Source organism: Gobius niger, assembly GCF_951799975.1.
Source record: "Gobius niger genome assembly, chromosome: 13".
Taxonomy (NCBI): Eukaryota; Metazoa; Chordata; class Actinopteri; order Gobiiformes; family Gobiidae; genus Gobius; species Gobius niger.
In genome coordinates, this window is record NC_136864.1 from 26,948,144 (window position 1) to 26,964,310 (window position 16,167).

The 16,167-nt window shown below is 42.4% G+C and overlaps 1 protein-coding gene across 1 annotated transcript; it reads left to right on the forward strand.

Moving 5' to 3' along the window:
- Positions 1-555: 555 nt before the first annotated feature.
- Positions 556-15,385, forward strand: atp1b3a (ATPase Na+/K+ transporting subunit beta 3a). The gene is made up of 6 exons (XM_079569194.1): positions 556-937; positions 3,309-3,407; positions 6,582-6,769; positions 8,783-8,833; positions 12,397-12,483; positions 14,612-15,385. The coding sequence occupies exons 1-6, from the start codon at positions 571-573 to the stop codon at positions 14,777-14,779; spliced, it is 960 nt and encodes a 319-aa protein (XP_079425320.1). The 5' UTR covers positions 556-570; the 3' UTR covers positions 14,780-15,385.
- The last annotated feature ends 782 nt before the right edge of the window (positions 15,386-16,167 follow it).

Consider the following 16,167-nt stretch of genomic DNA (forward strand, 5'->3'; position numbering starts at 1 on the left):
TGAAAAAGCATTGTTTTTCTTTCAAAAATAAGGACATTGTAAGTGATTCCAAACTTTTGAGCGGTAGTGTATATACACGGTGCACCCGGAAAGTATTGACACGCCTCGCTCTGTCAGAGTGACTCAGGTTCCTGGTCACCTCCCTGACCAAGGCCCATCTCCCCTTAGAGCTCTAGGAAAAGTCCTGGCGGTTCTTCCATTTACGAGAGATGTAGGACACTGTGTTCTTCGGGACCTTCAACGCTGCAACAATTCTTTTGTACCTTCTCCAGATCCCTGCCTCCATACAAGCCTGTCTCAGAGGTCTACAGACAGTTCCTTTGACATGCATCTGTCAGCCATGGGGCCTTATAGAGAGGTGTATGTCTCTCCAAATCAAGTCCAGTCCATTGAATTTACCGCGGGTGGACATCTCAAGGACGATCCGTGATTTCATAGATTTCATAGGAAACTTATAGTTGTGAATTGACATCTCTAAAGGATTTTTCCCCTATTCAGTGTCTCGCCTTAAGGAGTCCAAACGTGTACTATTTGGAAGTTTGAAAAGCTGAACAAGTGTAAAGAAACCTAATGTCTAGCTCTAACAGAAGCGTCAATCACAGCACGGTCCCAGCACAGCGTCGGGATAACCTTTGTCGGGCTTACTCAGCTTCGGGAGCCGCGCTTTTGATCCGGTGTGGCAGCTCGGTGACAGGCGGGCTCTCCGGAGGGCCACTCGCTGAATCCCCGCGTGCTCGGACTGTAGCGTTAATTATACATGAGGCCCGACCCCGGCTCCTCTCACGCTGCCCTGTCTTCCTTCACGCAGCCCTCATCCTGCTCTTCTACCTGGTGTTCTACTGCTTCCTGGCCGGGATGTTCGCGCTGACCATGTGGGTGCTGCTGCTGACCCTGGACGACTACGTGCCCAAATACAGGGACCGCGTGCCCTTCCCGGGTGAGTGGGAAATAACATAACCAGTTGAATTATTACTGAAGTGAAAGGTTTCAAAGTAAAAAAGGACAAATCCATTTAAGTATTAAGTGTTCAAATAACTTTGCAGCTTCTAAAACACAAAAATGGCCCGTGAATTCATCCTCTGTACGGCAACACGACGGGGACAAACCTTCTTCCTTGTTGTTTGTCAGTAGCATTGTGACAGTACGTCTGCACAGCGCCTCCTACTGTTCATAGATTGTTATTCATATATTATTATTATTTAAATTCACATTTTACTTTGAAACCTTTATAGAAATGTGTAGGAATAGAGTGTAGTGGAGTAGAAGTTCTCTGCAAAACTCCTCCAGAACAAATCCTTACTTAAAGTGATTTTATAAAATGTGTAAAATCGACTGCCTGGTTTTGCATTTTGATGTAAAGTAAGTAATAATATATTTTTTTTTTGTTAAGTCCCTCCTTCCTGGATCTCGGCGACTAATCAGCGTATAGCATCCTCCTGCGTCGACCAATGAGACAAGCTTTTCCTGTGAACCAGAATTCCTGTGAATTCTGTTCCTGCTCTCCTTATTTTGCAAACTAAAAAGGGCTTCCAGGTTAGAGGGGAGGAATTTGATTACCTTACCTTCCAAACGTACAAACTATCACTTTAAGTACAGTACTATGTTCGTAAATTTACATTGTTACTGTCCACCTAAGCAGAGCATTTAAGAGCATAAAGCTGGTTAAAATGTGAAAGGTTTGTATTCCCCAAAATATCATATTTGACAGACAGTAAAAAGTAAAATGTGGTTTATTTGTATGGCTCTTTTCACACGGCACACGTTGCCCAAAGCACTTCATAAGGGATAATTATCAATTTACGTCACACTCTGTGATGGAGCCACAGCATCTTTGCGGACAGACAGAATTGTCTCCATACCACCAGCCATTCAATCGCTCAGGCTGCCCTGTATTCTCACACAGTCCTCACACGACCCAGGCATAACCTGCTTAGCTTCCCACACCAGACCAGATCAGGCCAGATCAGGCAATCATAAGGTGGTAATGTGACGGGAGGAAGGTGAAGTTCATCCACATAAATATAATGGATTCTAATTTTGGTCATTAACATCATCTTTAATGGAGGGCCATGTTTCTGTTACGCTCCCATGGGACTCATACTGGGAAAATAAACCAACATACTGTGACACTGCACCCGACCGGCTGTCAGCGACAACAAAAAGCACTAGATTCTCAGATGTTTTGCAGTGTATGGTCAAAAGCTTCTTCAAAGGTTGAGGTCAGCACTGCCATGTCCACAGACACAACAAAAGTAATGTTAACACAAAGTAAATCATGAAGTACAGTCTTTGATTTGATTGTGGCCCGCAGAGTTTGGATTTGTTTGAAACGAGAAACTTTACAATTGAGTATTAAGATATTTTAGGTCCTAGAGCAGTGTTAATCTTGACAACATATTTTAATTTAGTTTTAGTCTTTTGACTAAAATGTAATTTAATTTTAGTCGAGATTTAGTCAAAAAAATCTTTTCAATTTTAGTCTACTTTTAGTCGACTAAAATTGCATGTCAATTTAGTCGACTAAATTTAAGACTAATTTAGTCGGCTTTGCTTTTATAATATGTATTATAATCATATTTAATATAGCTCTTCTGCTTTATGGAGCTGCTCCACGTGAACAAAGCTCAGAGCTGATCCTTTGGCAGAGAATTTACATGATCTGAGGCTCTTTCAGACGGTCAATAGAAGTTTGGATGATTTTAGTCTCTCCCTTTCATTTTTATTTAGTCTTATTTTAGTCGACTAAAATATCTGGACATTTTAGTCATAGTTTTAGTCTCATGAAAAACTTTTAATTTAGTCTTAGTCCAATTTTAGTCGACAAAAATATCACTTTGACTAAAACTAAGACTAAATATTTTAGTCGACGAAATTAACACTGTCCTAGAGTGACCCTAACCAGAAGTTGGCAGTTCAATCCCAGCTCCGACCAAACTACACTGTCATGTCCTTTGGCAAGACACTTCTTTTATATTCAGTAAAGGCAGATTTGAGGAGATATTATGGCCTTAAGAAAAAAAGATGCTCTAAAGCGGCAGAGTTTAAAGGCGTACAATATGTTATGAAATAGATGACAATATCGCTATGAGCATGTTGTGTTTAGGAAGTATGTACAAATGTTTTGTTTTTTCCCGAGCTCTTAAGCATTCATTATTAACCTCCCTCCACCGGCGCTGCCCTTTTTGTATCGACCTGTTTCCGCACGGGTGTGTTCCTGAATCCCGAGTGAAACCCGCAGCGTTTAGAGTTGTATCGTGTTTCAGAGTAGCCGCACGTTGTTGACCGGACTCTTCCCTTTTTCGCGACAGGCATGATGATCCGCCCGCACAGCATGGAGATCATCTACAGCAAGTCCGTGCCCAAGGACTACAACGGCTACGTCGCACAACTGGAGAACTTCCTGCTGCGTGAGTGCTCTTAACAGCCCCACTCCTCGCTCACCATAACATCATTTCCATGTTCACTAATGGCAAATCCAAACAGTTCACATTTCAGTGTTATATTGCTTCCTACAAAACCAAAAGTTTACATGCATTTCATTAATATTTGGTAGAATTGCCTTTAAACTGTATATTTTGGGTCAAACGTTTTGGATATCCTTCCACAGGCTTCTCACAGTGGTTGGAAGGAGTTGCCTTTTCAGCTCTACCCATACATTTTCAACTGGATTGAGATCAGGACTTTGTGATGGCCACTTCGAGACATTGACTTTGTTTTCCTTAAGTCACCTTGGATTCAGTTTGTCGGTTTGCTTTGGGTCATTGTCCATTGAGAAGACCTGTCTGCGCCTAAGCTTTAACTTCCTGGCTGATGTCTTGAGATGTTGCACCAATATTTCCACATACTGTTCTTTCTTCATTATGTCATCTATTTTGTGATGCGCACCAGTCCCTCCTGCAGCAAAACAACCCCACAGCATGATGCTGCCCCCCCCCATTATTTGGGATGAAGTTCTCATTTTTCCTCCAAACGTGACGATGGTCATTATGGCTAAACCTTTCGTCAGACCACAGGATACGTCTCCAAAATGTAAACTTTTTATCCTTTAGTGCATTTGCAAACTTCAATCTGGCTTTTTGATGTTTCTATTGGAGTAAGAGGTACTTCCTGGCATTGTTCCCTCTCAGCCCGTGTCGGTTCAGGACTTGTTTCACTCTGGATAATGACAAACTCTTACCAGGTTGAACATCTTCACCAGGTCTTTTGCATTTCATGCTCATCTCTGGGACACAGAACCCGCCTTCTTTCGGATCTGTATGATGGCTGGACATTTCCATCTTTTTTATACTTGCATATAATTGTTTGAACCAATGAACCTGGCGTCTTGAAATTGCACCCAAGGATGAACCAGACTTGTGCTTCCAAGGACATGGCATCTTTAAAGGGGCTGGATGCAAGTTCGCCATTTTATACTCACTACTGCCACCCCAGGTCATACGGGTAACTGCACCTTCTATATTAAGCTTGTGCATGACGGCACTTCTAATCCGAAGTAACAACTTTTTGAGTGACAGTGCAGGATTTTAGAGGCAGTTGTGGTGAACAGGTCTGGGCTCATTCTACACATCAGGACATGGCTGGAACATGTAGGGGGAGGAAAGTACATAATTTGAACATTTTTAAACTCTGTATAGTCCCTATAAGGAGTCAGTCACTGAGTTATTTAATCTTTTTCATAAAAACAAACACAAAATATATTCCTTGTGAACACATTTGGAAAGTGTAACTAGATGCTTTTGTTGATTGATAAAGATAACATAACTTCGGACAGCATACGAATTGCTTGTTATGTTTGTTCCCAAACAACCCTAACCCAACAATATAGTTGTAAAACATGAAATATGTTAACTAATAATACCGTTGTGGATCCTCTTGTACCAGCAGAGGGCGCGCTATCATGGCAAATCTCCTCCTGGTGCTTTCAATTATTGGAAAGAGCTGGTGAAAATCTTCACTGGGGCTCCTCCTGCTGGCAGATACAGGAATAATTTTCCCCAAAAAATGATTTTAAGGTTTGACGTATGGCATGTGAGCAGCTGCAGCAGAGCGTGATGAACACTTCATGCACAGAATGGCTCACACTTGATCATGTTGGATTATGGGCTTTAAAAGCGTGGAGGACAGTTTTTGTGTTTGAACAATGACACAACTGTACACAGGAAGTACAGAACGAGGCGCTGACACCGTAGAAGAAGAAACAGCTCAATTCATCAGCCTTGTACGAGGATTGTTCAAAACTGCATGAATGTTGTGAAATACTGTCTTTGACGAGGAACAACGTTAAAACATGATTTAAAGAAAAAAACGATTTTAAATCTGAAAGGTACAACTTCCTCATTCTTGTGACATGTGACTACTCAAACTTAACCCATCTGTGCCCTACACCCAAGTGTCACTTCAGTCTGGGGTTGTCCCAGATTTAACATGACATGTGCGGGAAGCGGGTCAAGGATATCGCTCTCTTACCGCGGGGGTGTGACAGGCTTTGCCGCCATGGGCCACGGTCCAAGTAGACTGCCGCCCGCGAGGGAGAGCAGTCTGCTCGGACAGCGGCTCGTGCCATGGATAAGCCCTTGGCCCCGGCTGTGGAGGAAATTTCTGCTCTGCTGAAAGCAACTCAACGCTTCCTGTAGCACCTAAAAAGTTAATATGCCAGATATTCCAGCGGCAGAAACAGCTTCAATGTGACAACGTCCAGCAACGACAGCTCATGAAACTCTTGGCAAGCAACAAGACAAACAGTAAATCAGTCCTATCTCGGTGTGATTGGGCAATGACCATTTTGGGGCGGGGTTTTGTGAAAAGTCAACTGTTAGTTGGTGAAGACTTGATGACCCAGCAAAGATACAAATACGACCTGTGGAAAGGTAATTCTAATATATGACAAATTAAACCATTTTTTTAACCATAAAGCTACAATCACAATCAAAACAGAAGCTCAGTCCGCGTCCAAGTCAAGCCCATTTCAGTAGGATTTTTTTCTTGCTATTATCCTAGTTGCGTCCACTCAATGGACCCTCTTCCCATTTGAAAGTTTTTTTTATACGGGCACATTATATTCAGAGCCTGCAGTGCCAAGAAAGCCCTGTAGTTGAGACCTCGACAAACATTTTTGATGTTTTTTAAATGAATGTGAAAATGGTTTTACTGGACCGCACGCTGTTATCTGTCACTTCTATAGTGAGAGACATTTTTTTAAAGTTACTGTTCCTTTAAGGTCTTGACTTGGGAATAACTCTTTCTGCTTATACTGGAGAAAACCACAAAAGGCAGTTCCTACTGGGCAGAGCGCAGTATTATGATGAAGTAGAGGAATCAGCAGTTCCGCCCTTGCAGTATGTAGCAGTCCCCAGCACAGCTCACACAGCCCCATTTATCAAATATGTGCACACAGCCTTACCACAGCATAAACCAAACAGGCATTCATGAAAATGCGGCAAATTCTAGTGCAGCATATTGTAATACTCTATCTATGTCTTATGTATGCTGGTTAAATAGGTTAACTGTAGTCCCAGCCCACAACCATTCTTGCTATTGCTGTACTTAAAAGGGCTCCTTCCTTGCTCCTCTCTCTCTGTCAGGCTACAACGACACTATTCAGGAGCAGAACATGAACTGTCCCACGGGAGAGTACTTCGTGCAGGACGACGCCGAGGAGAAGAAGGTCTGCAGCTTCAAGAGGGGCTTCCTCAGTGCCTGCTCCGGACTGTCCGACACCAACTTCGGCTACTCTGACGGCCAGCCCTGCATCCTGCTCAAATTGAACAGGGTAAGGACACTCAAAGCTCAAGTCTTTAAGCTGCTGTACGGGATGTTTTCACACTTATTAGTGAGCTCTGTCAAATGAACTGAGGCGACATAGGGCATGGGATAACACCTACCAGCAGGGGGCAGTGTGTCAACGTTGGACAAAATCAAGGAAGTGGACCTATTCAGCAACTAATCCACTCATACTTTAACCAATTAATTCCACTCATTCTTCTTTTTAAATGGGCGTATGTTTTGAGGTGGGCTAAAATGACATAGCCCTGTGTGCTGTTGGTGTAAACACTTCATACTTGACCTCACCAGTGTCTGAATGGAGTCTGGGAATGAGGGACGGGTAGTTACTGGTGAAGAGTAGGGCTGCACCGTTAAAAGGTACCAACATCAGTATCTGTCCCAAACCTTTCGGGCTGCAACCCCCAAATTTACCAGACCAACTACTCGGGATCCTCCACAATAAAATATAAATAGCATATATAATAAATTCAGGTGCACAACATTTAAAATCTGGTTTATTAAAGTGGGGGAAACAGATTTTTCCAGTTCACACTGTGACATTTTTAGTTTTGGCCCAAATTAGTTTCCAGCTCTCACAATCCCTCCTGCACATCCGAATAGTTCATGCACATTAATTACATTTCACACCCGTGTTCAGCTTTGAGCGGTGGCAAACTGAAGCATGGGGGACCACCCCCAAAATAAACTGCACTAATTTAGATCTACTTTTATCTTCCATCGCTCAATAAAAAGTTTGGTGAAAACAATGCAACAAGGTTTGTTTTTGCTGTGTTTACAACACACTGTGTGGCGGCAAAAAGGCATTTACACCACAACAAAAACAACAAAAAGTCAGGTACCTCAGCTTTAATGTTTGATTTCACAAAAATATACTACTTTCAATCAAAAATGCATAAAATTCATTGCTATTCATTTTGAAAACATTGTTTTGAAAACATCTTGCAACCCCAAGGGGTTTAGGTTAAAGGCACACTACGTAACATTTTGAACTATACTGTTGCCGGCAAAACAAAACATGCTCCTAATGACCAGCTCAACACAGAAAATGCTACAAGAATAAGAATAAAAGAATGGATTTGGATGAGCAGTAGAATCTCAAATTCTACTGCCTTTCGTCACATCTCCATGGAAACGAGCTGGAAACGTACCCACTCCCAGTAACGTTTACAGTCATATCTCAGGAGGGGTGAGCCTCATAAATGTTTTTTTTTACATCAATGAGGTATTTTTCAATGATGAAAATGTCTGCCATAAAATAAATGCTTGTATTTCAAATTTTATTTATTGGGTAAAATTCTACGCGGTGTGGCTTTAAAGGAATAGGCCACCGTTTTTACATACTGAGATATGCTCTTACCTCACTTTAGCCGAGTTAATATATCCCCGTCTGGTCTTTGTCCGTGCGCTCTGCCAGGCAAACGGAGCACATACGCAGCCTCTCCCACATGTCACATAGCTCCAAAAAAGCTCACGATAGAAGCTACCAAGCTCTTCCACGTGTTCCCTATTTAAATAAAGTTACGTGAAGTGTTTTCATGCAAAGTATATTTACACAGAAATGTAACTTGTCGATTTTATAAGCAAATAAAAAGGGGGACTATATTGTGAGGCGTAATGATACGAGGAGCAAAACGTCCGCGCAGTAACTCCTAAAGACTTCCCCCGCTCACTTCCGTCAATAACCTTTAGGAGTTACTGCTCAGTTACTGCTCAGTTACTGCTCAGTTACTGCTCAGACTAATGTCTCACCCAAGCATAGCATTTTTTTAATTGCAGTTGTGTAAAAAGACTTACATGAGGTCCAATTATTCAAAATCCTAACTAAGATCCAAAGTCTTACAATTAGCAGAACGAAACCTGTTTTCTGGTCAGGCTGTGATTGGCTGAACAGTAGGAACAAAAAAAAAGCTCTTCCTGATTTAACGTGCCCTTCAGCTTCGAACCCAAACTGTTTCCCTGACATTTTCTCACCCGGTGCCTTTGCTAATTGTCGTTGCAGATTATCGGACTGATGCCTCGCGGTGAACCCTACATCAACTGCACACTGAAGGTAAAACTCAGCCTCCCACTCGTTCCACTTTATGTGTCGACGTCTCTGGAACCATGTCACATTATGATTTCTTGTTCATGTTTTTATTTTACATTTATCTGACATTTACACCCCATGTTTTGTGTGTGTTTTCTTTCGGTTTTCTTTCTGCATGCTGTCACCGACGGTTTTAGGGTAAGCGGATGAAAGGATGTGCGTTATATGTGTGGGTTTAAGTGCATGTGACAGGTTTTCATGTTTTTTTTCTAGCCACTAGTTTGATGAGGTCGTGCATGCGGTGAGTATTAATCGCAGTTTTAAGCGGCAAATTTGTAAAGAAATGTTGAAATGAATACAGTTAGTACAGAGTTGCATATCCCATTCATGCAATGCACTCGATCAAATGAAGCCCACAACCTCGATCTTTCTCAGGATATCTTCACAAGGCCGTGGGAACCCAGGGTGCTGAGGGCGCTGCAGCACCCCCTGGCGGATAGTTTGGGAACCACAGGCAATAATAACCCCTTAACTCCCACCTGAACCGAGCACATTTTCTCCAGCTTTACCCCCAGTCCAAAAGCTTCTGGAAAAAAGGTGTGAAAATAGACAAAACTGAGGCGAAAACAAGGATGAAAATGTGAAAAAGGTGACAAAAAATGTACAAAAAATGACAAAAATGGACAAAAAAATTGTCAAAAAAGTGAGAGAAATTTGACGAAAAACTGCAGAAAAGAAAGGACGAAAAAGTGATAAGAATTTGACAAAAAAAATGCGATGAAAAAGTGACAAAAAATTTACAAAAAATGGCAAAAATTTGACAAAAAAGTGAGAAAAATTTGACGAAAAATTGCGGGGAAAAAAGGACGAAAAAGTGATTCGAATTTGACACAAAAAAAATGCAAATAATTTGAAGAAAAAGTGACAAAAAAGTCACGAGCATTTGACAAAAATGAGAGGAAAAAGATCAATTTAGTTTTGTAGGTCTTTCAAATGAGACGTCACACTGGCCTACAGGATTGCAGAAATGCTCTCGGTTCAGGCGGGAGTTAAGAGGTTAATAAATAGGATTTATGCACAGAAAAAGTATTTTGGGGGTACATTTTGTCCCTCAGCGCCCCCTAACTAAAATATCTTCCCACGGCTCTGTATCTTCAAGTCCTGTGCCAACTCTAAAAGCCACTATATTTGCCGGCCCGAAACCGCTGCATCCCCACATTGTATCGCTAGATGCACCGCCTTCAACCCCCCCCCAACACACCCCTCACTAAAATAATTGCGATTAACAATATTAACACGATATTTGTCTATGGTTTAAAAGTGACATCGAAACTCGCAGAAATTACAGAAATGATGGAAATTGTGTAATGAAATATTCCTCATTGTCCGCTATAAATGTCATATTGAGTGAGACCTGATAAAACAAATGTATAGAATTAAAACCAGCCATTCTTTTCACGGCCATGATCGAGGCCAATTCCCTGCTGGTTTTATAAGGCAGCGCTATATGAGAGCACGTTTAAGGCGAGACACTGCAGGTGAATAGGAAAAAAAACATAAATGTAGAGATATCAATTTGAAACTTTTGCTCAACATTACAGGTATAAATATGAGGAAAAAATGTATTGCACTTTTTCTGTCATTTAATCTTTTCACATAAAAATAAGGCATTTTGAGCATTAAAATGGCCAAAACTGCCTATATTTTGGGCAATGAAATCAAAATAATGAATTGAGCCAGTTTTATTTTATTGACATATGAGGAACTAAGATTTTTTCAGAGGGGATTTTGGATATTTTGTTTAGTTTTTCAATAAACTAATCATCAGTGGAAAAAATCTGTAAAAACTCAAATTCCGCCTGTTTTTGTGGTTTCAAAGTTGAATAAATCAGGCTAGGAATTAGATATTAAAAAATCCCTCTGAAAAAGCCTTCAAAATATTGTTAGGTCCCAGACGGGAAAGTTTGGAGTCTGTGGGAGCTTCTATAAGGGCTCACCTGCTGCCCGAGTGGGGCCTTCTCTCATTCAGAGAAAACCAGCCCTGAAAATAGATACAAATCTCCACTTCGACCACCTGCCGTGTCTCGCCTTAACTCAGCATGCTATGTCGCGCTAAGTTTGCCTGTCTGGAGCTTTACAAACGGCGCAGGCGGTCGCCTCTCAGATGGGTCGACCTGTGCCAGCTCTGGCGCGGACTCTTTTCGTTCGACATGTTCCGCATGTGGAAGTTCCATCTGGAGTTTTCTTTGCTGTCAATCCCCCCCCCAACAAAAATCCCACACCTCAAACTTTACTTCCTTCCTGGCAGGGGCGGACCAGCCATATGTCCATTCTGGAAGAGCACAGAAGGGCCACTGGCTCGAGGGCCACCAGTCCCGCCTCAACCGAGCTTTACCCAAATCTAAAAGCTAAAAAGAAAAGCATCAAAATAGCGAGAAAACGAGGATGAAAACATGAGAAAAACACGGACAAAAAAACACAACAAAAAATGATAGAAAACATAATTTTAAAAAATGTGGCGACGTGACGAAAAGTTTCCGTCACTTTTGTAGGTCTTAGCTTTCAAATGAGGCGTTACAAGGAATTCCGTGGAGTATGGTGTACCACAAGGTTCAATTTTGGGACCATTATTATTTATTATCATATTAATGATTTTGCTTCTGTTTCTACAACCACCTTTCCCGTTCTTTTTGCTGATGATGCCAGTCAGAAAAATAATAATAAAAAGTCGACCTGGGGAAAATGCACTCGTTAATGTTAAGGCGGGGGGTAAGAGGTTAAAATATGTATTTGTGGAAGTGTCACAATTCCGCTAATTTGGGCCAGGCTGGTCAGAGTCCAGGGCTGTTTTTCAGTCCCAGTCCGCCGCTGCTTCCTGGGGAGTAAAGTCTGAGTAAAGTCTCAGTGTGGAGTTATTCATCACCTGTCCACCAACTCCACATCTCAGAACCAAGGTGCTTTAGAGCGTGGAGGGCGGCGATGAGTAATGCCACCATTTTATAAAAAGTTTGAGCTAAAGACAAGTTTCCATTTCAGCTTGTTTTTACTGACCAGTTTGTGTTTCGTGTGGATCGACTTTAATAAAAATCAACACTTTTACACAGATTAAACTACCACATAATTCTGAGCTGCCCTCCATCAATGGGTCGTCGAGATATCACTATGTGGTAATCGGCCAGCAGTGAGCAACAACCACTAACGCCTCAGATCTGCAAAGCTATAATCATGGCCGTCTTGCTGCTGTCCATCCCTGAGAGATAAATTGGACGTGGCGTATCAAAAAGTCATCCGATTAAAACATTGTAGCTCTTCCTCTCCTGTCTGTCTGCGGTGTGTTTGTGCGACCCTGCCTGGTCTGTGGAGCCGAGTGACATTTCAAAGCATTTGAATAGGTGCCGTTCGAGCTGCCATTCTCCTGAGCACAGTCGCCTTCAGTCGGTGTGGCATTTACAGTCGCCTCTCACTGTGCTCCTAATGGTTTTCCTGCCCCCTCTCTCTATCATAATACCATTTGCCGAGCTGCTCCGTGTGTGAACAGGCAAAGGCACTGACAGCTGGAACTAACTGTACTCACCTGTGCTCTGCAGAAAGACTACCCAGTGACCCTGCAGTACTTCCCCCATGAGGGCCGTATCGATAAGAAGTACTTCCCCTACTACGGCAAGAAGGCTCATGTAAGTATTGTGGTAATAAATGCCTGTTTGAACCTGCTTGTGTTACAGCGTTAGGGCACCAAATCTGAGTTGTAAAATAACAGAATACCTGTGAGTAAATGATGTGCCAAGAGCTCTGCAGCTGATGCCCTTTAGCACCTGCACATGAGCAAACCCTTTATTAATGGTCCTCGCAGCATCGTGGAGTTGCTCACCATGTCATTCCCACTGCTGCCTGCAGAGGGAGGCGCTGGCGAAATCCGGACCTGTCTCATCCTTACAGACACATTATTTTACATTATAAAGCGTACAATATCAGTGCTGTGGCATCCAAGCCTCAGTTATGCATCGCTTTAAGCTCTTAACCCCCACCGGAACATGTTTTCTCCAAATTCTCCAAATCTGAAAGCTTTTTCAAAACAGAGGCAAAAAAAGAGAGAAGAAAATGAGGATGTAAATGCAACAAAAAAAAGCCAAAAAGTGACCAAAACAAAAACTCAACAAAAAAGTGACAAAAATCCAGCAAAAAAAAAAGACTAAAATCCAGCAAAAAAATAACAAAAATCCAGCAAAAAAATGACAAAAATCCAGCAAAAACAGACTAAAATCCAGCAGAAAAATGACAAATATCCAGCAGAAAAAATGACAATAATCCAGCAAAGAAATGACAATAATCCAGCAGAAAAAAGACAAAAATCCAGCAAAATAATGACAATAATCCATCAGAAAAAAGACAAAAATCCAGCAAAATAATGACAATAATCCAGCAAAAAAATGACAATAATCCAGCAAAAAAAAAAAAATCCAGCTAAAAAATTGACAAAAATCCAGCAAAGAAATGACAATAATCCATCAGAAAAAAGACAAAAATCCAGCAGAAAAAATGACAATAATCCAGCAAAAAAAATGACAATAATCCAGCAGAAAAAATTACACAAATCCAGCAGAAAAAGACAAAAATCCAGCAAAAAAAATGACAAAAATCCAGCAGAAAAAATTACACAAATCCAGCAAAAAAGACAAAAATCCAGCAAAAAAAATGACACAAATCCAGCAAAAAAGTGACAGAAGAGCAGCAAAAAGTAATAAAAAAGTGACAAAAACACACAAGGGAAATACAATGGCATCGAGGAGAGAATGGATTTGGTTTTGGCGGGTAGTAAGAGGTTAAAAGATGACAACACAACAGTAGGCAGTTACATATGATAGAGCACAGGTATTGCGCTTTTTGTCGGGGTTTGATAATTAGGTATAACACGACTTTATCTTACTCTTTGTTGGTTGCAATATAGATCATGCCGCCTTTGCTATGCCCAATCCCGTCAGACCTTGGAAGCTAAGCAGGGAAGGGCCTGGTCGGTACTTGGATGGGAGACCGTTTGGTAACACCAGGAAGCCTAGCGAATGTAGTGACTGAGTGAGTGAGTGAGTGGTTGCTGGTGGTCGGAGGGGCCGATGGCGCAGACTGGTTGCCTCGCTTCCGTCAGTCTACCTCAGGGCAGCTGTGACTACAATAGTAGCTTACCACCACCAAGTATGGAGTGAATGAATAGTGCAATGTAAAGCGTCTTTGAGTCTCCAGAAAAGCGCTATATAAAACCGATGCATTATTATTATTATTATTATTATTAAAACTGCTGGAACGAAAGTATCCAGTAGCTTCACTTGTTGGTCATTCAAGCGATCTATCCATAAGCCCCTCACACACACCGCAGTGCAAGGTTTACGGTTTAATCTCGCTTTTTCCACACTGAGATATGTTCTTACCTGAGCTTAGACGAGTACCTGTCTGCTCTTTGTGCGTGCCCGTTTGGAGCCATAGGAATACATTGGAAGAAGCCAAATGCTGACAACATCTTTGGTTGTTTTGCGTGACTGAGGGCACGCACACAGACCAGACAGGTACGCATCAACTCGTCTAAGCTCAGGGAAGAACATATCTCAGTATGGAAAAACGGTGTCCTGTTCCTTTAAGTCAAGATCACCCAGTTGGTTTGATCCGCTATTAATCAATATCTGTGGATGTTTCAGCTCTCTCTTTGATTTCCTGACTCGAGCAGGTGCCCCATAATGTCCGCATGGCCTTTTGTTTTTCCCGCTGACATTGCGTGCCCGTCCCGCTGACCGCTGTCCCGCGTGCCTCCCACAGGAGAACTACGTGCAGCCCCTGGTGGCCGTGAAGCTGCTGCTCGGCAAAGAGGACCTGAACAAGGAGCACTCGCTGGAGTGCCGGGTAGAGGGCAGCGACCTGCGCAACAACGACGAGCGAGACAAGTACCTGGGCCGCATCAACTTCAAGGTCAAGGTGATGGAGTAACGCGGCTCGTCCCGGGCCCGCGGGGATGCAAAGCAGAGGCTGCCAATGTTGCTACAAAGCTAAGAAATACGAAAGGGAGAGTCACATCACGTCACAAAGGCAGCATTCTGGCGAGGGGATGCGCTTCTTAACGGGCTTCGCCGCCATTTGGGAAAAGCTCTTCGCGATGTTGCTTTGATGACTTTTATGACCTTTCTTTCCTTCCGCTGACCTCCTTCAAGATCCCAACGAACAAGACACAGGCTTTGCACCTGATCCATTCATTCGATCCATCCATCTCTCCACCATTTTCCCATCACATACCCACACCGTGCACTGCCCAATCTTTATCATTTAGCCTCATTCGATAGCCATTACGAACAAGCCATCGAAACGTCTCGCTTTCTCCTCATTCGTTATAGTTGTGTTTCCATAAAACCCCATTTCGATTTTTTTGTTGAAATATCGCTCGAGGCAAATTTGTGAGGGGGTTTCGATCGGCGCCAGGATGGGTTGAGATGGATTTTGCAAGGAAGACAAAGGCTTTTTTTTCCCTTAATTTTGATTGAAAGTCCTTGACAAAAAGTGCCACTGGTTTGGAGAAACAGCTGGCGAGTTTCAAGCCCGCTCCGCAAACAACTAACCATTCCAGAAAAGAAAAGCAACTCCTTGCATAACTGCCAATAAGCGAGTCGAAGCGAGACGGGGGAAAAGTCGATCTACGTAGCTTTTGGAGGGTTCTGCGCGAGTGGCTAGTTATCTCCCGGCTAACGGTTGAAACGATGCACCCCACTGTTAGCTCTGTGCGTGACGTCTTGCATGGCTAGAAGTGAGCTGTCGTAGAAAAACAAAACAAAAACAAACAAAAAAAAACGGGGAAAGTTCAGGAAGAAAAAAAAAGAAAAGAAAGAAAAAACGTCACAAATTTGCCGAAACCGCGATATTTCCGAACAAACGAAAAATGATCGTAAAATCCCTTTATGGAAACACTCCGACGTATTTTTCCGAAGTGTTGTCGCCATCCCATTACAGGAAGTGTGAATGCCCTAACGCGAGCGCTGGCGGGTGTGGGGCGGGGGGGGGGGGAGAGAATTTTTATCTTTAGCTGTATAGTATTCGAGAAAGACTAGCTTTCCACGTTTCCTCATTTCCTCACGTCAAAGAGACTCCATCGAAAAAGATACCATTATGTTGATAATCAAAGTATAGCCACTGTACCCTTGTATATGAAATGCCAATTACGAAGTCCCTTTCTACGTATAAATAAACAAATGAATAAATGAATAAATAAATACATTGTGAAACATATTTAGGGAACTCTAGGTAGATCTATGTGCCGCAGGGTCTCGACCCGCGGCCCCAGTCTTGTGCCGTCTGTCTGTCTGTCTGTACGTTTGCATGTTGTCCGT

Coding starts and splice junctions, on each gene's coding strand:
- atp1b3a (XM_079569194.1), top strand. CDS start 571: ATGTCTAGCTCTAACAGAAGCGTCAATCACAGCACGGTCCCAGCACAG. Junction 938..3,308: donor GGACCGCGTGCCCTTCCCGG/GTGAGTGGGAAA, acceptor TTTTCGCGACAG/GCATGATGATCCGCCCGCAC. Junction 6,770..8,782: donor TCCTGCTCAAATTGAACAGG/GTAAGGACACTC, acceptor TTGTCGTTGCAG/ATTATCGGACTGATGCCTCG.